The 23,453-nt window shown below is 39.6% G+C and overlaps 3 protein-coding genes across 5 annotated transcripts; 1 reads left to right on the forward strand and 2 right to left on the reverse strand.

Moving 5' to 3' along the window:
- The first annotated feature begins 2,442 nt into the window (after nt 1–2,442).
- On the forward strand, nt 2,443–3,435 carry LOC125883717 (trace amine-associated receptor 13c-like). Its single transcript, XM_049568203.1, has one exon. It carries the CDS (start codon nt 2,443–2,445, stop codon nt 3,433–3,435), a length of 993 nt encoding a protein of 330 aa, XP_049424160.1.
- A 437-nt stretch (nt 3,436–3,872) lies between these two features.
- nsmce1 (NSE1 homolog, SMC5-SMC6 complex component) lies at nt 3,873–9,666 on the reverse strand. Of its 2 annotated transcripts, XM_049572742.1 has the most exons (8): nt 9,583–9,666; nt 8,808–8,939; nt 7,829–7,950; nt 7,323–7,400; nt 6,638–6,784; nt 6,106–6,222; nt 4,560–4,686; nt 3,873–4,090 (listed from the first exon to the last, which is right to left on the reverse strand). In XM_049572742.1, exons 2-8 carry the CDS (start codon nt 8,923–8,925, stop codon nt 4,056–4,058), a joined length of 744 nt encoding a protein of 247 aa, XP_049428699.1. In that variant the 5' UTR covers nt 8,926–8,939; nt 9,583–9,666; the 3' UTR covers nt 3,873–4,055. The 2 variants fall into 2 exon arrangements, with proteins under 2 accessions (XP_049428699.1, XP_049428700.1); XM_049572743.1 differs by lacking the exon at nt 4,560–4,686.
- A 1,899-nt stretch (nt 9,667–11,565) lies between these two features.
- vps37a (VPS37A subunit of ESCRT-I) lies at nt 11,566–21,585 on the reverse strand. Of its 2 annotated transcripts, none has more exons than XM_049571912.1 (12): nt 21,108–21,585; nt 19,933–20,007; nt 19,429–19,546; nt 18,270–18,373; nt 17,566–17,785; nt 15,355–15,425; nt 15,060–15,187; nt 14,888–14,946; nt 14,709–14,777; nt 13,553–13,696; nt 13,336–13,424; nt 11,566–13,108 (listed from the first exon to the last, which is right to left on the reverse strand). In XM_049571912.1, the coding sequence occupies exons 1-11, from the start codon at nt 21,215–21,217 to the stop codon at nt 13,344–13,346; spliced, it is 1,179 nt and encodes a 392-aa protein (XP_049427869.1). In that variant the 5' UTR covers nt 21,218–21,585; the 3' UTR covers nt 11,566–13,108; nt 13,336–13,343. The 2 variants fall into 2 exon arrangements, with proteins under 2 accessions (XP_049427869.1, XP_049427868.1); XM_049571911.1 differs by having other exon boundaries at nt 17,566–17,788.
- Nucleotides 21,586–23,453: the final 1,868 nt, after the last annotated feature.

Genomic DNA, 23,453 nt, shown 5'->3' on the forward strand with positions numbered 1-23,453 from the left:
CAAAAGTAGCGTCATGTCATTGACCCTTGAACAGATGACGGCATGATAATCAATTAATGCTGCATTAGATAGCATAAAATAAAGCTGCAGTAACAATGTGATCAATCCACATCACTTCAGTGATGACAAAACGCCCGATGGTTTGCAATAAACAGTGTAAATGGAGGCTATTTCATATGAGTCGCACTACATGCGTCATTACGCACAGTGCACCATGGCTACATAAATCCAAAAAATACCTCAGTGAGCTCAGGGCTCTCTGTCACATACAGTTACATAACAAATCATTCTCTCGTCTCTCGCAAACAAAATACCACACTAACGAGCGGCGTCCATTTCAATATTAAATGTTAAAATAGACTAAGTTTATTTAGAGAACCAGATACAAAAAGCCAGGCTTCAACAATCAAAACAAACGAACTCAGGAGACCGTGCTCTGGTCTGATTACACCTGGTGCGCCCTCACCTCCTGACGTTCCATCGTTGCCATGGCGCACAACATGATAACATTTTTGATAATGTTTAAAATTCAGCCCGGTCGCCATCTTTTTTTAAGTGGAACTGATCACAGATTGTCACATTTCGATAAATTGATACACTCAAACAAAATTAGCAGTGTTTTCAAATCACTACATTAATCATTAACACATTCCGCACCTGTCCCGGTTGATTTAACACATCCTGTCCATCAAATACATTTTTACACGACAAAGGTGAATTAGTGTGATAACGAGATTGTGATCATTAGAAATAAGCGTCTGTTTTCACCAAATCTGAGTTTTCCAACAGACCTAATAACATGCTGTGAACTGTCCAACTTTTAAACTGATAACGCTTTTAACAATTTCAGAGGTCGTGTCAACCAGTAAAATGCAAAAATAAATCTGAAAATTGTCTTACCTGGTAGGTCGAAGTCCCTCACAGACAGGTAGTCCACCGGGGGTCCGCCAGGAGCCATCTTCGGGTTTTCCACAAAGTTGAGTTGTCCAAACGGTGTTGTCGAAAAAGTTGTGCTTTCTGCTTTAAATCTCACAGAGTAATCTTTCCACAGGTTGGTTCTGGTCCAAATCCAAGTGCAAAGTGAGAGATCACACTGATCTGAAGGCCTTATGTACGTGACCTTGGCCGGGTCATCGTTCTGTTTCTATGACATTTGATGTCATAGAAACAGAAAGCCTGCGAGTGACTGAGACATAGACTGGCATTATTCAGTTATATTTTCATAATTGTTCATATCTTAATTTTATTTTTAGGCTTCTTGTCTCTTTTAATTTTCAGTAGTTTTCATTAGCATTTCTCTCTTTAATGACAGTGCAGCCGTTGGTTCTGTGTAATTACTGCAACATAAATAACTAAAAACATTATAAACCAAACCATAGCCACCCTTCACATTATAATGCACTGGACCTTATTGTTATCCCAGTAACAGACATTTTTGGGCCCTGTTCTTCTTCTTTGAGTTTGCTGCTAACTGCTGCTAGCTGCTTTTTAAATTTTGCCATCTAAACAGCACCCCCATCCAGTCTATGGTCCTGTCCTTCCGGCTGTCACCTTCACACAGACATTGATTTGGCACTGTTACTACCTCTACTGCCAGCTTAAAAGCAAGACAGCTCTGCTCCCCCATTCTGCAATTGTTCCTTCTCTTTAAAAAAGCGAGGCCATAACCAAAGAAGAACTCACGTTAAAACAAAAATGGTGCTATTTTCCATACATGCCCTAAATAAGGCAAGCCCATCTCCATCATGACTTTCTGGTTTTGTAAAACAGTCTCAATCTATAACAAATTATAAACTTATTCTACATAAACCATTTAAAAAACTATAATTTACCAATAAAAACAATCAAGTAAAACGAATAATTTCCTATTTTCTTTTGTAGATTAGTCTTATACAGATATGTAATGATGATTGCTGTGTAATATGTACGTTAAAGTGTCCAATATCAAGTATATGCCAGTGGATGCAACGTAAAAGCGGCAGTAAGACACACTGTTGCTAAAATATATATACACCTAAAACTGTGTGTGTGTGTGTGTGCGCGCTTCATAACTTGTAACTAGGGCATAATAGGGCCCCTCATAATAGCGTGCACTGTGGCCCATTGTAACTACCTTACGCCACTGCTTTGTAGTTAAGAGAAAAGTTCTTCATCAGCGGCATGACTCTGCTATGTTGCATCATGTAACTGTGAAAAAAAGGAAGATGGGATGATGGAATAACCAAGGGAGAGATGAGGAAGAGGAGGAGGGATGAGGAGAAATAACAGATACAACAAACAGAGAAAAGCAGCCTATAAGCCTATAGCAGACAGTGATGAGGGGGATGACTGGGGAGTTGAGGAGTGCCGTAAGAGATAAGTGAGCTGCACTATGTCTTGTACGATCAGAGAGGTGCTTGAGCTCAGCAGGTTCAGGTCGTCACCTCTCCACAGTACTGGATGATGGACAGCCTGGAGGGAGAGGAGCTCTGTTACCCTCTGCTCCTGAACTTGTCCTGCAGGGGTTTAATGCGTCCTCGCTCTGAGGCCATCCTTCTCTACACGCTTTTCTCCTCCATCACTGTGCTCACTGTAGCTCTCAACCTTATGGTTATTATCTCCATCTCACACTTCAGACAGCTTCACACCCCCACCAACCTGCTCCTGCTCTCCCTGGCTGTCTCGGACCTCCTCGTTGGGGTTGTGGTGATGCCGGTGGAAACCGTGCGATTCATAGAAACCTGCTGGTTGTTGGGCGATGTCATGTGTGCTGTGTCTTACATCATAGGCTTCACTCTCACCTCAGCATCTGTGGGGAACATGGTGCTCATATCGATCGATCGCTTTGTAGCTATTTGTTATCCTCTGCAGTACCCAAACAAAATCACTCGCAGCAGAATTGGGGTGTCTGTGTGTCTGTGCTGGGCCTGCTCATTTCTCTATAATGGCTTGATTTTAAAGGACCATCTCAGGCAGCCTGACAGATACAACTCTTGCTATGGGGAGTGTATGGTGGTCATTAACTATATCTCCGGAACTGTCGACCTTGTGTTCACATTCATCGGCCCCTGCTCAATCATCCTCATTCTGTACATGAGAGTGTTTATTGTGGCAGTGTCTCAGGCTCGTGCCATGCAGTCTCACATTACAGCTGCTGCAGCCAGAAAAGTTCCAGTCACTGCAAAGAAGTCGGAGAGAAAAGCAGCCAGGACTCTGGGTGTTGTCATAGTGGTGTTTCTGATGAGTTTCTGTCCGTATTACTATCCCTCCCTCGCAGGACAGGACATCTCAAATGATGCTTCATCTTGGGCCATTGTGTCCTGGTTGTTGTTTTTTAATTCTTGTTTGAACCCAATCATATATGCTTTTTTCTATCCGTGGTTTAGAAAAGCTATCAGGTTCATTGTCACCCTGAAGATACTTGAGCAGGGCTCCTCTCAGGCTAATATACTGTAGAGTCACAACACCCTTTCCTCATGACCTGTATCACCTGGCATGTTGCAAAAATTAAAGTGCTGTTGATGTGTGACAGTAGAGTATGTAAACAACACAAATGCAGCATAATCAATTTTTAAAGTCATTATTTATCAAGTAATAATGCCTAACAATTGATCTTTTCAGGCTCCTAAGTGTGACAATTTTCTGCTTTTCTTTCTTACATTATAGCACTGAATATATCTGGGTTTTGGAGTTTGTCAAATGAGAAAGGGGATTTGAATTTATTGCCGTGGCTTTAGGAAATATGCAATGTAAGGGGCATGTTTTGCTATTTTCTGATACTTTATAGACCAAACTATGATTTCATTAAACCAGAAAGTAATCAGAAAACTATTTTACAATTAAAATAGTTGTTAGTTGCAGACCTGGTATAGTTGTACTACACGTTTAAATTAGCACAAAATAAGAATGCATTGGGTTTTCTTTCTGATGGTGACTGTTAAATAAACATTTAAACAAACAAATAACATTTATTTTTGTAAAAATAACTTTAATTTTTATATTAACAGTCTGGTGTAGTACAAAATCACGTTGAAAAAAATTTAACAAACAAACAAGAAAAATTGATGCTGAAGTCCTCATCTTCTGGACTGAGAACGGGGCCGTCTGACTTCTGTAATGAACAGTAAAAATATTTGAAACATATAAGCAGAGAGTATTTTCTTGTTCTAGTCACTTGGCAGTCATACATCTGTTCATTTTTATTCTATTTATTAGCACATAAAGTAAGACTAATATACTATGTGGTTTTAAAAGGTCAAATAAAATAAAATAAAGAGACAAGAGGCCAGAATATTTTGAAGTTCTTTTTCATGCAGTCATCTAATATTAATAATTTAGATAATAAAAACAGTCGAACAGCATGTTTTACCACACAATTGCAAATGTATGATTATTTTCCAAAAATTCAAAATAGAACAAAATCTGATTTTTGAAAAGAAAAAACATTGTGGGAATGGATCTGGAGGGAGCCACTTTCTTTAAAGTATATGTAGGAAATGTATGTAGGACTTTATGCAACTATGTAATTATTGTAGGTCTAATAAGTGTGTAAACAGTTTTTATTAATAAACAATAAATACCAGGGATTTCATGTGGCCAAAAGTCATCACAAGCTGGACACCGCGGCTCTGCTTTTCCTTTAAAGTATCTGGCCACACATGGGTTGTGTATCTTAATGCCACATAAAGAATTCTCACAAATTTGACACTGAAAAAACAACAACAAAAAAATCAGATCAGATTAATACGTGAGAAAACTCATTTTGTAAAGATCAGGTTTGTTACACATTAGCTGAACTAACGCAAAAATGATGACTGTAATATCAACGCAAGGTGAAAAACAATTCAGCCTGACACAGGAAGTAGAAACTGAACAAATCTGAAAATGACAGAGAAATAAAAAGCACCAAGACACATCACCAATATTAATCTCACTGTGTCCTGTATCTGTAGTGCAGATACTACTCAAATCACATTAATAAAAAAAGGGAATTCTTGGTCATTCATATTTATGTAGTTACTCAAGAGTGCATCTGTGTGACTTCTGAGGTGATTTGCTTCTTACACTATAATCATAATTGTGTTTGTTCCTCAGATTGACAGCTTTAAATGGTACAATCATGTGATTTATTTGATTAGAGCACCTGATATCAGGCTTTTAGAGTCACATTTAAACAAAATAAGAGATACATGTTATGCCACTGCTTTTAAATGACAAAATTGCTAATTTAGAATAATATTTTATAACAACTGTGAATATAATCATGTAACTAAAGAAGGCTGCTTTCAAATAAAAAATAGTTGTCACCAGTATGGAATAGCATTTCTACCTGAAAGGGGTAGTTTGGGTTATTTTGAGTGTGCCGACCGCCATTTACTGTATGTAATACACTAAATGTAGATAAGTTTCTCATTCAGCCCCACTTCAAAAAACCCAAGCTATCCCTCTTGCATCATGGCTTTAATGGAATGAGTGCTGAAAGCAGTACTGGGAGATTTGAAATGACAGACCTATCCATCCATTTCCATCCACTAAACCAGGGCCAGGTCACAGGAGCAGCAGGCTGAGCAAAGCCCTCTCCCCAGCAAAGCTTTCCAGCTTCTCCTGGGGGGCCCCAAAGGTGTTCCCAGGCCAGATGAGATATGTAATCCCTCCAGCGTGTCCTGGGTCTACCCTGGGGCCTCCCACTAGTGGGACGTGCCCAGAACACCTATAATGGGAGGCGCCCAGGAAGCATCCTGATCAGATGACTGAACCACCTCAACTGACCCCTTTTGATGTGAAGGAACAGCCGCTCTACTCCGAGCTCCTTACCCTATCTCTAGGCCTGAGCCCAGCCAACCCACGGAGGAAACTAATTTCAGCCACTTGTATTCGCAATCTCATTCTTTTGGTCACAACCCAAAACTCATGACCATATGAGAGGGTTGGGACATAGATAGACCAGTGAATCGAAAGCTTCGCCTTCCAGCTCAGTCCGGTGCAGTGCTCGCATCACTGCAGACGCCGCACCTAACTGCCAATCCATCTCAAGCTCCAGTCCAAACTAATTCTAATCAATTACATTCAGGTATTTTTCAGAGCTGATGCATTTATACATAGAAGAGAAATGGAAGAAAAATTTACCTGGAAAGCAAAGTTGTGACAGATGTGGCACACTTTGACCTGGTCCTGATACATTGCACGCATGTATGGCTCCATCTCTATGATACATCTGGTGGACAAAGTGTATTCACCCCGTTTCTGCATCAATGAGGAAAAATCAGTTACACACTAAATAAAGCAACAAAGAGGGAGCAACAGGTCAAAAACTATAAAAAATAGACTTCAAAGGAGATGAAAATGGACACAGAGAAAGGAGCAGGTTGTGTTTACTGTGGTGGAATTTAACTAAGTACATTTGCTCAAGCACTGTGGTGGACTATGAGGATCAATCACAGAGCTGCGATACAATCATTGGTGGTTATACATCACATTCCACCAAAGAGCGTGCAGAGTCGATGCACAACAAAACATGGTCAATCAATTTATGTGTTGTAGTGATGATAGTTTGTGGCAGGTAGGTTTATTTCAGCAGTCTGGCCTCATCTACACATTCATCCTGTGACTTTGTCCTCGCTAAATTTGATTTGACATCCTGGTGGAGACACTGTTTTACCTCATTGAGCCATTTGTCATGCACGAGTCGGGTCAACAGGTGCTCTGTCTCGCTCTTCTTCAGCTTTCTGGTGGTCAGGGTGTCGGCACTGTTCAGAATATCAGTAGAGGAGGCCTTGCCATCCTCAGAGCCCACGATCAGGTCCATCTGAAGCAGAATTGCATGGCTTAGTCATCACACAATGACAAAGACACAGCCAAAGCATCTGGACATTTTCCCCTGTGCTAACATTGGATATTGAAAACTGAATAACAGGAATGAATAAAGTGATTTGGTTGTACAAACAAAAGATTCACCGAACAAACTGTTACTCAGCTCTGTCTGCTCGCTACTTTTCCTTATTTCAGTAGAGTTATGCTTTGGGTGGTGGAAGATTGATTTTGTTTAGTTTAACTGTTCAATGGTGAGGTGATATAAGACATACTACTACAGAGGTCATCTTTAGTACAAGACTGTTGTATTGGTTTCCATTACAATGTACATGGGTATGTATTTTTTAGGTCTAACAGTGCAAACAGCAGTATAGTGCAAGAAGTAAGTTTAACAATCAGCTGATTTTTCAGGTTTCATTTACATTATAGCCCCACCTTTTAAAATACAGGTAGCAACTGTGCTGAAGGCGGCTTTGGATGAAAGTGTATGGAAAATATTGATATGCAAGATTTTCTTGGTGAATTTAACTCACAGTTTTCCTGAACAGCTCCAACTCATTGTCAGCATAATCTGACGACATCCTGGTGACATCAGTCTCAGCCATGTTCACCTGCACAGGATTAAAGTAAAACAGGGATTAACAATGCCTCCTAGTGGTTAAACATACTTTTAATGCAGACGGCTTTCTTCGGACATTACAGGTGTATAAATCTTTTCATTAATTTCCAAGTATATTCAAATTTCATACATCTTTCACACCCTACTGAGCAACTACTCAAACTGATTAACTATTTTGAGTCAGTGGACCTTAACCCTTAAGTGAGCAACCATTACTGATGAATGATCACAACATAATGTGGTTGTCAAACAGATCCAACAGCCAAATTACAGCAGCTCCTTGTCGAAAAATGGTGATCTTAAAAGTGACAGACTTTGACATTTGTTTTTAGATCTAATAATCTTAATTACTTTATCAGTCATTTAACTGGTCAAATACTGTAGCAACATCTGAAACACCATTATAAATTTCCCACTAACCAAGGCATAATACTGGTGACCGCTGTCTTCAGACATCCCTTTTCTAATCTGCATGAACATGGGCTGCAGCTTTGAGTTGATGGTATCGATGAAATCATCCAGTTTGTCAGGGATGTGCTGTGCTGTAAAAAGACAAAGAAAGTTTGCCCCAAGTTTGCTGATATCAAGAAGACTTAAGTGCAACTCTAACAAGTGCTTGAGCAACACTTCCACAGTGACTTGGCGATAATGAAGCCTGTTGGGCTTTTGCTGTGCTGCTTGTAGTATGAAGAGGATATGTCTCATATGATCACTGTTCCTGTTTCCTCAAAGAATGTTGTGACACAGTTCAATAATGGAGGAACTGTCACAGTTTACCTGTCCTGCAAAAAACCAGTAAACCCAACAACTTGGCAAATCCTAGCAAATTTTGGCTCCGTGTATAAATATAGGACAGAAACATTACTTCTGTTTGAGAATTTGCCCAAATTCACTGCCTGTGATTTTTATTTCCTGTGCTTTTCAACTAATGGTTTAAAGTCCTGTATTATGAAAATTTTAATTTCTGTCTAATTGAACATTTCAAAAATCAATTATGAGGCTAATTATTTGCCCAAAAACTTACATATCCCCAATAATTAGTGTTTATTAAGTTTACATACTGTTATACTGATTTTGTGCTGCACAACACAAACCTGCCGAAAACCAGTTTTTATCTGAGGTAGGCCAGTTTTACCTGTAACACACCTAATCTTCCTTTTAATTTATTAAATGTAATATGAATGAGAAATGAAAAATGTCCATGTAAAAGGCAATGGATACACTGAGTTGAACTTCAAACTTGAAAATGATCAAAATATAGACAAAGGACTTTTGTTTAGAGGCATAATTCGTTTCTTGTCATCCAAGGATCTGCTATAAATCCCATGTCCTGATACAGAGGTGAACTCTTGACTTATTCTGGGTCAGTAACAGGTTTTACAGATATAAAGTGACTCACTGTTGTGGGTTTCACAACAATATTGATAGAGTGCCTTTGCCCCTTGTTCATCAACAATGCCATTGGCCATCATGGTCTGTAGGAACCGTCGATGGCTGTCTCCCATCTGTCGTGACATGTCTCTGGACTGATCTAGACACACACAACAGGTATACAGTCTTGAAATTAGAATATATTGGAGAAATGGTTATTAAAGTACTTTTAAACCCAACAATGGTTATCCAATACAAAGAGACAACGAACATCTCCATCAAGGAGTCACCATTTTAGTGATAGATATAAAAACAAAAAGAAAAACTAATCCTATGGGTCACAGGTTTCAGTTGGCTTAAGGTATCAATTATAACAGAAAATGATTAACCATAGTCATAATTATTACAATTAAGACAATGAACAGAAAAGTACTGTACTTAAAAGTACTGAGTTGCAAACCTGCGATGGTTTGTAACTTCGTATCAGCTTGATATATCTTATGACACTTCCTAAGACTGTAAACAGCAATAAGTATTTTTTTCAGCAATTAGTTGTATTGGTACGTCACCCTAGCTTGCTAACGTTCATACAAAAGCTACATGTAAGTGTTTCAACATCCTGAAGTTAAGCTAACCGTTACCGTTAACTGTTGCCTGTTTGCTAACCTGTTGTGCCGATGCGGAGATTTTGTCGGTTAACGGCTGACAAGGGTTGTTAGCGGGTTAGCCTTACAGCAGCTCAAATATTGAATATTTAGCAGGAATAAACTTTTAAAGTCAGAATAAGTCGTGAACAAGTTTACCTGCTAGTTTCCCCTATGCAAAGCGCGCCTCCTGTGTTGTGTCTCCTGCTTCTTCTTCTTCTTCTTGCAGACTTCCGGTAATTTGCATGTGTGGTGCTTTACCGCCACCTGCAGCTCCGGAGAGTAAGTGTAATTTCACCCATGCTTATATTCATGCCAATGTAAACTCCACATCCTGATAATTATCATATTTGCTGCTTCAGTCACAGCGCTCCAACCTACTCTGGAAAATGGCAGTTTTATTAATACAGGACTCAAATCAAAGTGCTTTACATTAATAGACAACATATAGATGAAAATACGAAAACATAATTTGCATAAAAATACTTAAGAATGCATAAACTGAAAATGGGCAATTATTTCTTTTCATGATGTTCCTTATGAAATATGCTATTTTCAGTTCGTTGATGGAAGCAACAAAGGATGAATAGATGTAGATGAGGAGTGTTGTCAATCTTAATGTCTCTGACACAGGTTACAGTGAATTTGCCCAGTCACAGCTGCAAGTAATTAGTAATCAGGACAAATACAGTATCTGACAGACATACAGAAATGCTGTGATCTGTGACACACACCACGTCTGTTTTAAAATACTACAACTAGCCTGGAACAGCAATGCTTAGCCCCCAGTTGTTTGTTGGGTCAGGTCAAGAGTCCAGGCTTTGTGGCTGCTATTATATTTGCCTAATTTTCCATACACAATAAAACCAGCTGAGTGTGAGTATTTTCCCAGCAGCCCTGTGTGCCTCTGCAGCTCCTGTCACCTGACACAGCTGTGTGTATTCAGTAGATTTAACACAGCAGAGACTCACGGTAGATAATAAAATGCTGATAAAGACAACTATAATACCACTGTAATGATTGCTTTTCAATGTTCAAAGAAATATATTCCCCAATATTACGTTTTGGTATCACCTTCCATCAGGCATAATAACAATATAACCGGACATTAAGGCCTTTTATGACACTCTAACAAATTATAGCCTATGTAGATGTCACCATGGGACACATTGCTGCTGTTATGCAGCAGGAATATTTTGTTGCATACAATGAGAAACAAGGATAGTTCAGACTGTTAAGGGGGGCTGTATGGGGTACTTATGCATAGACAGTATATTCCAAACATTGGATGTCAGTCGGCATGCCTCCAGTTTAAAGAAACAGGCTTGAGTTTGACATGGAAGCTGAGCAATCTAATGCTGTGGAAGGGTCAGTATCAGATTATTTGTATGCTATATTGGGAGTATTTTCACTGCTTTACATCAATGTTAGACAGTGATTTACAACACAAAAATAAAGCATTTATAGCGCTCTTTTCAAAGCCAGACTCAATTGAGAAAAACAGCAATTTAACACTGCTTAACACTGGAGCTGCTGGCCTACTGCTGCCTCACTCAGTTATCTTTTTGTGTGTGTTACACTGTGACTTTGGCATTTTTAAGGGTTAGTTTGGATTTACAAAAGTCACACAGTAACACAAACCGACAAGGAGTAGACCAGCAGCTTCTGTTTTCATCAAGCTAAAATGACTATTTCTGTCAGTGGAGTCTGGTGGCTTTGACAAGAGCATAGATGGGGAACTGAAGCTGTTACGCTTAGAGTGATGTGTGGCACGTGGCTAAAATACGTGTTGCTGCTGACCCCTGTCCACAGCAGTACATTGCTTAGCTTCCCAGTCAGACTCCAGCTTGCTTCTCCAAACTGGAAGCGTGCTGACTGACATCTACTTTATGTAATACACTAATGACAAGTGATAATACTGTGCTATAGTTAAGTGTAAGTATTCATAGTATCTTGCTTGTTATGAGATAAACAAGGAAGTGGGAGGACTGAGTGAGCATGTATGGAATATTTATACTGCTGAACTCAATGAAGACAATGCATCCAGTGTTAGACCTGTTTGTATTTTGATCCTAGTCAATGGTTCAGTGGTGCCTAACACGACCAGAGTGCCTTTCGAACAGCAAGAGACGCAAACAAGACTTATTCTAAATGCTTTATTACTCTAACAAATTAAATAAGAACATATAATACAAGGTGTCTGAGTCTTTGATTACAATATAGCCTATTATTAACATTATTTAAATACAGTATCCAATGTCATCGAGTTTTACTGCAGCATTTAACCTAATATTCCTCAACATTATCCCAAATCTTCTCAGGCTCTTCACCACAAATTTCAAGCTGAAAAAAGGTGTCTGAAAATAGCTGGGTTATCATTGTGGTGCTCATCGGGATCAGCATGTTTACATGTACACAAATAACTCGATTCATGTAAAAAAAAAAAATGTACAGAACAAAGGTAATGGTGTGATTAAACCATCGTTATGGTTTACTGTACTATAATTTCCCGCAAACTTCAGTTAACATAACGTAAACTGATCAATGTCTGAAATGGTTTGTGTTAACCTCCAAACATATTACTACTACCCACACAAACCTAATACTGCAATTAAAAAAATAACAGACCAGTAACCACGCTTGTTATTTGGATAATGTTGCCATTGATTCTGAGGTACAGCAGATAATATGATTATGGTGTTGACAACATTGTGAGAATCAGAGTGTTGCCTTGGAAAGTTTAATCGAATTATTATTGACTGTGTAAACACGCTGATAGCGAGGCTGTGTTTAAGACATTACTGAAAGGGAAAACCCAACAACTATATGCAGTTTAATTTTAAGCTATGCTGACAGCACTGCCTCGTCCTTGCTTCTTTTTGTTGGAGAATCCCAAATTTATTTAGTTATATTACAAATCAGAAATACCTTGGACAGATTATCTTCACTTGTTGAAGTGATACTGCCACTGCTGAGTTTCATGTAAAATGTCTAGAACAACTAACCAAGTGTAAACAGTAGATTTGCAGTGCAAAGGTTATTCTCCTGTCTGTCCAACAGGACCTCTCTGGGATAATAAAGCAAGGACTGGACTTTGATCTCAGAGATGGGGAGTACAGACACCAACATTAGCATTTTAACAATTATTTTATAGTGACATTTACTTGCTCACTGCATGTAAAAAAGTAAGATTGGGAGTCCTGTCCTAAACAATTTTGTACTTTCTTCCAAATGTGTTCACATCACTAACCACTCAGGTGCAGATGTTGCTCTTACTGAGAAATGTGACATAAATTCAGGAAAGAAACAAAAAACTATCTTTCATCACTGACTAGTCAAAACTGGACAAACAGCGTGTGCAACAGAAATTACCCCCGATGTCATCAATCCTTAGTGATGTGGTTGGAAAAGCGAGGCACGTGTCACTCATTCTCCCAGCTTTGGCCTCTTGTGGTGACTCAACAGCTTCTCCATCTTGCTGTAACAAATCCAACTTCAACAGTATTTTTAGCCCACATCTAAGCACAGTGGGCTTTTTTTTATTGATTTATTTTTTTTAGCCCACCACTGCTATCACCGTCTTCCTATTTCTCCAAAGTGCCCATTGTTGACTCAGTGTGCTTTTCGTCCCATCAAATGTCTTTATCCATTTAGTTGGCAGCAGTTGGCTGAGAAAACACCAAACCTGAAGACCAAATGTAAGACGTAAGACGGAGAATGACGAGATGATGACAACACATCGGTGTTCCCTGACAAAAATGGAGGAACCACGAGGGCTGCCTGTTGTGAAACTATCAGCTGAGAATCATCAGTTTCCCTCCACAAAGAGACAACAGATGTCTGGATGTTACAGTAGTATGGGTTTTTATTCAGTAATTACACTTGTAATCTGTTCATATGTGTGTGTTGTACCTTGTGTTCTAGTGACTGGTAGGAAACTGTCCATGTGTGTTGATGGACTGTTGCAACTTTTCCTCTTTGGCCCTTCTGCTGTGGCAAAGCTGTGGAAGGAAAAAAAAAAAAAAGTCAATGTGTCTTTCTTCTTAAAATGTTATTTAACGCATGTGACCCCCAAAAGGTAATATGTCATGATTGTTTCTACACAAATACTGCACTTCTGGCTTCTCACCGTTCTCTTCTCCATGAAGCTGGTGAGAAATTCATCTATGTCTGTGCGTCCCTCCAGGAAGTTTTCAGCTGTTTCCTCCGATTCTTCCTCAGCCTGGTGGGCTGCAACTTTTAACCGAGCCTGTAGTGTACTAAGACTGCAACTCTAGTGGGGGAAAAGAGATGAAAAGACTCAAGTAAGAAACATAAAGATAAATGTTCACTTGAGTGTTTCAAGACATGTTCAAGAATGTTTGGGTTCCTCTGAACTCTTCAATATTCCTTTTTTAGTTTCTTTTATTTGACAAGGTACAAACAATGTGGTCTTAGATGTCTTTCCTTTTGTCTCAGCCAAAAAGTTGCATCTGAAAACACTGCAAATACTGCAGCCAATGGCTAACTCCAAAGTATATTCTGCGCCTGCAAGAGAGGAGGTAACTCCATACCAGCAGGCGACAGTAGTCTGTCTTTGTCATTATAAAAGGGAAACCAGAAGACAGAAAGGATTCAAGATGCTAGTTAGCCTAGCATCTTGATGCTAGTCAGCCAGTTAGCACATAAACAACACGCTGTCTCTGATGCCATATCAACATGCTAGTGCCAACGGTAGACACACACCGACGGCCTGACAATGACCAACAGCTGACGGTGGCTTGGTGTGTCAGGGCCTTGACAAAAAGAGGATCCTCACAACACAAGATCTTATGTGTAGCACAGACAGATGTCGAAATGTGACTGCTAGTTAAGTCTGTACTGAAATATTAAGATTTTTTATTTGACAGGACAGATTCTTAAGCATGAAAGGGGGGAGAGAGAAAGGATGACAAGCAGCAAAGGGCTGCGGCTGGAATCGAACCCGCAACCACTGTGGTAAGGTCACTGCCTATGTACATGGGACACCTGCTCTTCCTATCGAAATACTAGGAGCCCTGTACTGAAGTTTATATGCAGCTGTTTCTTTGTGTGCTGTTAAATCATGACTGTTCTGGTTGACTCAGGCCACTTATAATTCCTTTTTTGGGTCCTACAATTATGGGAACAGCCCAAATGTTCAGCTTTGACTCATCAAAATGGCCACAATTCAACTGAAAACATGAGCAGCTTTTATCCAAAAAGACAAATCTGCACTCAGAACCTATTATCAGTCAAACCACAGTGTGACGAGTGTAGCCGCTTACCTCACTGAGTTCATGCTGTCTCTGCATCCTTGTTTCAAAGGCCGACTTCATCTGAGTCAACTGTTCGTACTGCAGGCAGACACAAACACATATTATAAGCTGCTAGACAAAAGCATGAATGGGTTTCTTGTGTCAGTCTGTTTGAGACAGAGCAGAAGAGATTGGATGTAAAATCTGACCTTGTAAAGCATTTCTTGTCTTTTTCCTTCTAGCTGTGGCTCCATCTGAAGATTCTTCTCTATTAATGACAAACAGAGATGAAAACATCTTTGTAATGCTCAACTAAACTGAAACTTCTCCTTCATGACTGACCAACAAGACCTTCAGTCCAGCAGCAAAAGGGGAACTTACTAGCCATGTCCACTATACTGGTGACCAGCTCTTCTTTATCACTGGTGACTTGTTTCAATTGTGGCAAACTCACGAAGAACTCCAGTAACACATCCTCGTTTTCAGACATGTCCGACAGCTGGGTCAGACTAGGGTGTAGTTGTAGACGTAGGCAGATGTGCAGCAGTAATTGAAACAACAAGAAAACAAAAACATTAATTATGGATAAAAAACATACATTATAACCCGCTTTAACAATGGGCACTTCAGAAAATATAAAAGATGTTTAAGTTGACAATATTTTGGGATACTTTACTTCAAGTCACAGAGTTCAGGAAAGGACTCTGGGATCTCAGGCATCTTGTACATGTGTCCATTCAGTCCAGCCTGAAACAGAAAGCAGTAGTATGAGCAAGTCACATTCTTCAATGATTTTATGTCAGTGTTGACACAAAATATATCTTTAATTTATCTTTATCATTAAGCTTTGCTTGGTAAATCTTAGGAGGCCAGGGGGTCAATGTTTGAGATGTTGTTGTTCCTCCCCTTGCTTTTAGCATTCATTACCTCTGCCAAGGAGGTCATGCTTTTGATTCAGTTTGTTTGTCAGCAGAATTTGACAAAAATTACCTTGGGGGTAGGGTGTAACATGGGCCAAGAAGAATTCCATTAAATTCTGGAGCTGATTCAAATCCCAGGAGCCTGTATCACGAAGCAGGATTAATGTCTTAGTGAGCTAACTTCAGGGTTAACCCTGGGTTTTCGGTCTCACGAAGCCGGTTCAATTCTTATCGGGGTAGATCACCATGGTAACTTACTCTGAACGGCTATCCTGCTCCGGAGCAGGGTAAGTTCAGGGTTGAATCTGATCCTATAAAAAGCACCACCCACTGGCCAATCAGCTGTTCAGAAAAAAATGACTCCGCTGACAGAAATGCAGCCCAGTCATGACGGGAAGTTTAATTCATTTGATTGATTTTGATTTGAAAGTTTATTTTGAACATTAAAAAAGAAAAGAAAGCAACAACAACAGACACTGAAAAGATTGTTCAAAAAGGAGTGGAAAGAAGTCGAACTTTCATCCCACCCCTTCATAAGAAAGAAACTGATCATTTGCGGACACTTAATAGCACCATTAATTAGTGCCAACATTTTGTTTTGTTGGAGGAAATGATCCCTGTTAAAGATAATGGGCCTAATTGACAGCTTTGCTGCTGGAAATGTGGAAAGTAGCCCATCATGTCTACACTTCATGGTGTTTGAGGGATTTTCCTTTTTGTTTTTTAAAGAGGGACACTAGGTATATTTCTGCACAGCTGTTAATTTCTAACACAGCTCAATATCAGGATGATTTTATTCAGACTATCAATTTGGTGTTGATATGATTTAATTGTGGCGTCAGCTTTAAGCTTTATTGTAGCATATATAACGTTATGACAAAGAAGACCAATTTATCAGACGCAATGATGTTAGACGATAATTGTAATACACGCAATTCATCTGCGCAGCATTGATTTCATGGGATTCAAGGGTGTGATCAGTGTCAGATGTACAGGTACAGATACTGTAGCTACTTGAACCAGTGATGAGTCATTTAACCTACACATCATTTTATTTGCTACCTTGTTTTGTCTTGATTTTTCCCTCTCTCCTCCTCTATTTCTTCTTTCCTTACCCATTTCTTTTTCTTCTTCTCTATTATGTGATTTCATTGATGTTTTGACAGGGGAATTTCTTTGATAAGCTTTTAGTGGCTTCTAACCTCTCTGGCACTTTTCTTTTTTTAAACTTGTAAATGTTGTACTGTCTGTTTTTAACATTATGTGCAAATAAACTAATCTAAACTAAAACTAAACATTATTCATCCCGTTATGCGTTGCCACGCAAGTTTCCTCCTCCTGCAGCTGCCACAGTGTTGTCCTTTTCTCTAATGTTGCTTTTCTCCTCCTCATATTTTAGTAGAATTAATCTCTGATCCTCACATGAGAAATACTTTTTTCCCTCACATACGGCGCTCTGTGAGGACGCTCAGTGATGCTCAGTGACGCTGCACTTCTCTCATGATTGTGATTGGTTACCGAGTTGATATCCAGCGTCGTGATACCAATTATCCTGATTGCCATTGTTAGGGTTAGTCAACCCAGGATAGGTCTGGGTAACCCAGGAAAGGTTGATCTCGCTTCATGATACAGGCCCCAGGACGGATTCAGTATTAATGTTGTGAGATAGGTTGTTATGCCTTGACAGCTGTCTGCGCTCTCCGAGTGCCCTTGTAATTTTTATATCGGCTGATGAACCTGATGCTTTCGTTACTGTCAGTGCTTTGCTTTACATTTGTTTTTCAAGGCACAGGAGCTGAAGAAAGCTCCTCTGTGTTAATTCATCACAAGCCATTTACAAAGCAACACTTCACGTATATATTTACTTCACTTTATAAAAACTTACAGCTCATATCATTGTCCTCTGTGAGTGTGTTTAGAACAGATGTTATCAACCCACTTGTGTACATTATCCATTATCTGTGTACCTGGGAGTCTCCAGTAGGAACAGGCAGCGGCAGGTCAGAGATCAGTCCATATGGGGCTGGAGCTCGAGGGGGCCCATGGGTACTATCGACCCCTGGGTGAGGCATGGGGGCTGGAGCTGGGCCTGGACCGGGAGGTGGTGTGTGACTGGGGCCCACATGGCGAGGACCATAGTGGTAAGCCTGAGTGGGGTAAGGAGCCATGCCTGACGGCTTGTACATACTGCTAGGGAAACACAGGAGGAAGTAAAATTATTTTCCTAAAGCATAACAAACATAACAAATGTATTTATAGGAAAATTCTTAGCAAAAAACAAACAAATAAACAAAACCCTTGTAAAAGCTGGGGTTTACTTTATTAGTTTGGTGGTTATTTTATTTACCAGCTTCATTGGAAGGAACCTGGTACACGAGGAAACTACTAGACAGAACTTTTCTGAGGTGGTTATACAGGCAAAGGCATAAATGCCTCATACATGTTTCAAGAAACAAGTTTTATACGTGTCAAAGTTACACAGCATTGCCCCAAATTCCCATTATAATTTCCAACTGCTTTTCAGAGCTACTTCCTTCCTGCACTGCCCCAATAAAAGTAGGATGGCAAAAATATTTTAATAGGACCCAGATGGCAGAACACCTGAACATTCAGTTGTTATGAAGTGTAACAAGAAAGTACTGAGAGACCATGAATGTAAGAGGAAACTCACTATGGAAAGCCAGCAGTGCCACTGGACATCAAGGCAGGAGGACTCTTCCAGAACTCGTCCAACAGACTCTGGATGACCTTACCCAGATCTGAATGCATCCCAAACTTCAACACACACAACAAGGAGAGTACTTAAAGGAAAAGTGAGGATAACATCACACAACCAAAGCATGAACAAGCAAAAAGGAGAAGGCTGGAAAAAAAATGTCTACATGCAGCTGGTATATAATCAGATTTCTACCCCATCTCTGTTTTGAACTATGGTTAGCATATTATATGGTTTTATGCACACTAATATCTCAGTAATAATCAAATATTTTAGTATGCTGTGATGTATTTGTATGTGTAAACAACTTGTTCCTTGTTCCAACATGAATAAGGCCTTATCCTGGTTGTGTTTACAGAAATGAGTCATAGTGGCTCAGATGTCCAGCGTTCAACCCAGTGCTCTACAGACAAAAAATGATCAGAAACTTGCAAGATGACAGAATCATGAATCCAAGAGATGACAAAAACAAACTATTTTTTATGTACTGACTTTTTTCCCTGGTCAATAACAGCATACGGTCTGAGGATGCAGTGAGAGGACAGGCTCTGTGCTGAGAGAGTGCACAGTTTTTTCTTTACTTCTCACGTGTGCTTGAATCTTGTAAAGATCTCCTGTTCAGCTGAGGAAACTGTCTTACTTTCAGTCACTGATTTCAGTTTCAGTTTTAGTCAAATGTGAGACTGACATAATTTGGATACAGCTATGAGTTACGACCTTTCCTTTCATTCCAACATACTGCTGCCACAGTGATACTGTCCCTGTGCTGTGTTTTAATTAACATGCTGTGCTAGCTTTCTATTAACACAGAGCTATGTAATAAGGTTGTTGTTAACGATGGTGTAAACGCATAGCAAGAGAGATGTTGTCACAAGTGTCAACAGCCAGAAGAGAGTACAGCAGAAGAGACAAAACAGACATCTGTTGTCTGTCTGTGCGCATTAGCATTCACCACTGCCATCCACTCAGCTCACAAATTGGCAAATGGTGGCTTTCATGAATGTTTTATATAGCAGATCTGGAAAAACCGAACCAGTTGACCTTATTGAACTCTTTCAATATTCCTGGAAGCACCTCAGGAAACCTAGACAAGAAAGCCTAGACAACCACTTACATTAGTGATGAGGGGGCTAGTGATCATGGTGCCATTATTGCTGTCGACTAAGTGATGACCAACAGGGGGATAGACACTAACCACCGGCTTCTCCTGGGGGAACTGAGGAGGCAGCAGGCTAGAGGAGGAGAAGAAATGCAACCTTCAGGAATCACATTAACCTGATGTATAGTAGGTTCTAAAATATGTGAGATATATCAATATTGTAATAAGGTATTATGGTAGTGTAATGTACATTTGTCCCCATGTAGACCAGCCCCATGTTCTTAAAATTGGAAGCACCAGTAGAAATAATGTGGGAAAGGTTTTTTACTGACAGCTCCCAGGAGCATACAAAGACTGACTGGTTCATGCTGTGGGCACCATAGCAAATGAGACAGGTTGCTGTGATTGCTAAGTGACCTTTCCTGCTTTTCTTGTCTTGTCTTTCTTCTTTAACTGCCTTGTTAATATATGGAGTGCTAGGGTTGCCAGGTCTGACTATATGTGCAAAGATGTACTTACATATTAACACTAATAGTGGAGTTGTTGACTGTGAATGGTATTCTGTATTCCACATCTTTCTGGATCTCAGCGAGGCTGTTGGGAAACACAAACACATAATCAGTAATCTTGCATCTGGAGTCATGATCAAAACATTCAAATAACTTATTGTGCATCTTCTATCAATGTTTATGAACATCTTGCTGGTTTGTAGAGTGAGACAGATTCATAAAGAGAGCCCTTTAATGCCTATACTCACCCGATGACTCTACGTCTTAGGAAAACAAAGTCTGACAGGAAATGAATTGTAATGCTGATCCCAGTATTAATTTGTCTCACTGCATTACCAACGCATGGTTATGTTCCACCAGTGACATGAAATGAAACGCAAGGATCCTTCACAGACACTGTGCAATCCCATTTATTTGTCACACACACATACTTAACATAAAGAGGGAGATTCCTACGATTTAACGCATCTTGCTGACAAGAGATGAACTGTGAGAACAGTCTGTTTATGCTGACTGTCTGACTAAGAAGAAAGACAAAACAAATTGTCACTGAGACAGAGCTCCTTAGTAAACAAAGGCTACTAATACTTTAATCTCCACATCTAATTAGCTAGCTCCTCCTAAAACTCCATGCGTGACACACTGGCGTGGTAAACACCGGAATGATCACAGGACAGGGCCAGCCAGCTACGTCTCGTGTCATCAACCCTAAAAATAGACTGTAACTCTAACTGTCACCGGTTGATTTGATCAACTAGCATGCTAACACAGCGCCCTGAATCACATCCAGCTAATGCTGGTTAGCTACGAGGAAAAATTAGCAAACATTAGCCGCTCGACAACACTGGGGCATATCAACGTAGTGGCTGTGAGTTCACGTAAAATCCCGTGTACCACTTTAACACATTTACACGGTCCCGGGGATAAATGTGTACGAGGCTATAAGCTATAGTATTAGTTAGCCTAGCATACTTCCTCTGACTAAACATTTACTGTGAGCCAGGTGGCTAGCTATGCTAAGTAAACATCAGCTGCGTGTCAACAGTCAACATGTTTCATTAAATAACGTTTTAAAAAGTGTGCAGAAAACACAGTGGTGGCCATATTCTGTGTTTGATATTTTTTTTAAAAAACTAGTCAGCAGCACCAGGGTCTGTTTTTGTGACCGGTAGCCGTCCATGTTACCTGGGGTGAGCGGCTTTGAGTGACTCGATCTGCCGCTGTCTTTGTTGCTGTAGGCTGTTGAGAGGAGGGAGAGGTCCGGAGCCTTTAGACAGGGGGAAAAGCCAGTTCATCCTCTCCTGGCGACACCACGGACTGAAGTTGGTGACAGAATATAAAGGCCGACAAGTGACGAAGACGAAATGGAAGAGAAAGTGAGAGTAAAAAGCACACGGTGTGCAGATATGTGGTGCTAACCCCTGTTAGCTGGTTGACTAACTGACGACTCCGGTTGTACTTTTACAGTTAGTCTACGTTACAAAGTCAGATGGCATATCCTTATGTGAAGAATAAAATGTCTATTCCGTCTTATCTCCGAGAGTTCGTATGTAAATTCAGCAGTGCCATTAATATTACGAGGAGAGAGGTAATTATAGCTGAGAGAAGACGACAACCTTGCGAGTAAGCAGCAGCAGAAGCTTGAGCAACTTATTTACGTATGACGTCAAGTCTACGTAAAGCGCAACTTCCTGTTTTTCTGTTGTCTTCATGATAAAACCTATGGATATAACATCCTTAAAGCCAGACAATAAAAGTGATTTATATTTAATACACCTTAAATTTATAATATATTGTATATCGATTCAAATCAGAGGCTGTCAAAAATGATTATTCTTCATATTGCCTTTATATTTACTAGTGTACATGCTGTTGTTTATTTTTCCCTATGGGCGTATTAAGGAAACTCTCACACTACATTCTATTTATTTTTCAGGAAAAGGTGAACTATTTATAACAGATAATAATTTGAGATAATCAGAAAAATGATGGCCCATGCAGTTGAGGGGATATGTCAAGTTTAGCAAATTAACCCCTTCATACACTGTGGTCACTGCAGTGGACAGCTATTTAAAAGACAGTTTCTTGTACATGCATGGGTTTCACAGAAGACCCTAGTGCGTCATGCCATATACTGCCACCCACTGGCCAGAAGTTGTCAGTGCAACACAAATCTTTCAAAACCAAGACGACGGAAAGCAAGAAATGTGCAGATCAAAAATATCTTGCCAATCCTTCTATAATAGGAGACCCTGGCAGGTAAATAAAATCTGGTAACATCAAGTAACATCTGAGGAGTAACACAGTTGTTAAATTTTCCAAGTATTAATTTTATGTTGTGAGATAATTACAATTAATCATCTGTTCACCGAACTGAACATCAGACATCGCTGGCTTTATTTCAACTACAATTAATATTATTACTGCAAATTTGTTGTTCTTAAATAAACTTCATCTGCAGTGACATTTTTGGCTGTAAATTAATTGATTTATGTTGTTTGAAGGTAATGTACAGTTTTTGTAACAGAAACAATATTTTGACAATATTGGTGTTATTTTTGCAAGAAAATGTTGGTTGAAAAAATTACAGTCAGAAGCAAGGTTCAATGCTTTTGCATAGCATTGAACTGTATTAGAATATGTTCAAATATGTGAACACTAACAGCATTAAAAATATATTTTTATCGTTTCCCCTGATATATATATATATCAATCTTAATTGGTTTATATTTCTTCTATTTCTAAACCTATGCTGTCCACCCGAGCGGACATGTGAAAAGCTCCTTAAAAATGCATGTTCAAAAAAAATGAACTTCATAAGTTTTTTTTCATGCCTAAAGAAAAATAAAACACTTGTCTGAGGTTGTAATAATTAATGCGTGAAAGAGTTAATAGCACTGAGAATAACAGTTAACATAGCTTAGAAGGATATTATACTGAGTGCTGGTTTATTTATGTGACAGAGACTTGACCTCTTCTGTGAGGACAGTACTGGGTGTCATGGGAGACCGCTAAACTCATAAAACATGAGGACATGTGAACAGTAGTTGATCAACTGAGCATTTTATTCAGAGACTGAAGGATGGTGCTGCTTTCAGACTTCTACCACCGTTTCAACCTCCACACCTGAGTAAAGTGGAACAAACTTTAATCTACAGGTGTCAGTGAAGCACGGCCTGTACATGCCCACACAGTCCTGGGAGGAGGTCTGATTAGTCAAGTGGAAACACCTGCGTGAGTGTCACATGGACATGTAGGGAGTGGCTTTCAAACAATGCACTGTTTTCACAGTAGACATTTTGACATGTCACTGTAGGAAAAACACAGGTATAACAATGAAATTAATTATGGCTGAACTCCATTTAGCTGTGTCAGTTTCAGGGTTCTGATATTGTTCATGCTGGCTCACTGTCATACTGTCACAGCTTATTACAACACTTGAACAGAACAGAGCACTCAGTAATGTTATTAGTGACACCTGTGCTTTTTCCTGCTATGAAAATTAAAAATGTCAAAATGTACTTTTACCGT

This window comes from Epinephelus fuscoguttatus, linkage group LG3 (assembly GCF_011397635.1).
Source record: "Epinephelus fuscoguttatus linkage group LG3, E.fuscoguttatus.final_Chr_v1".
Classification (NCBI taxonomy): domain Eukaryota; kingdom Metazoa; phylum Chordata; class Actinopteri; order Perciformes; family Serranidae; genus Epinephelus; species Epinephelus fuscoguttatus.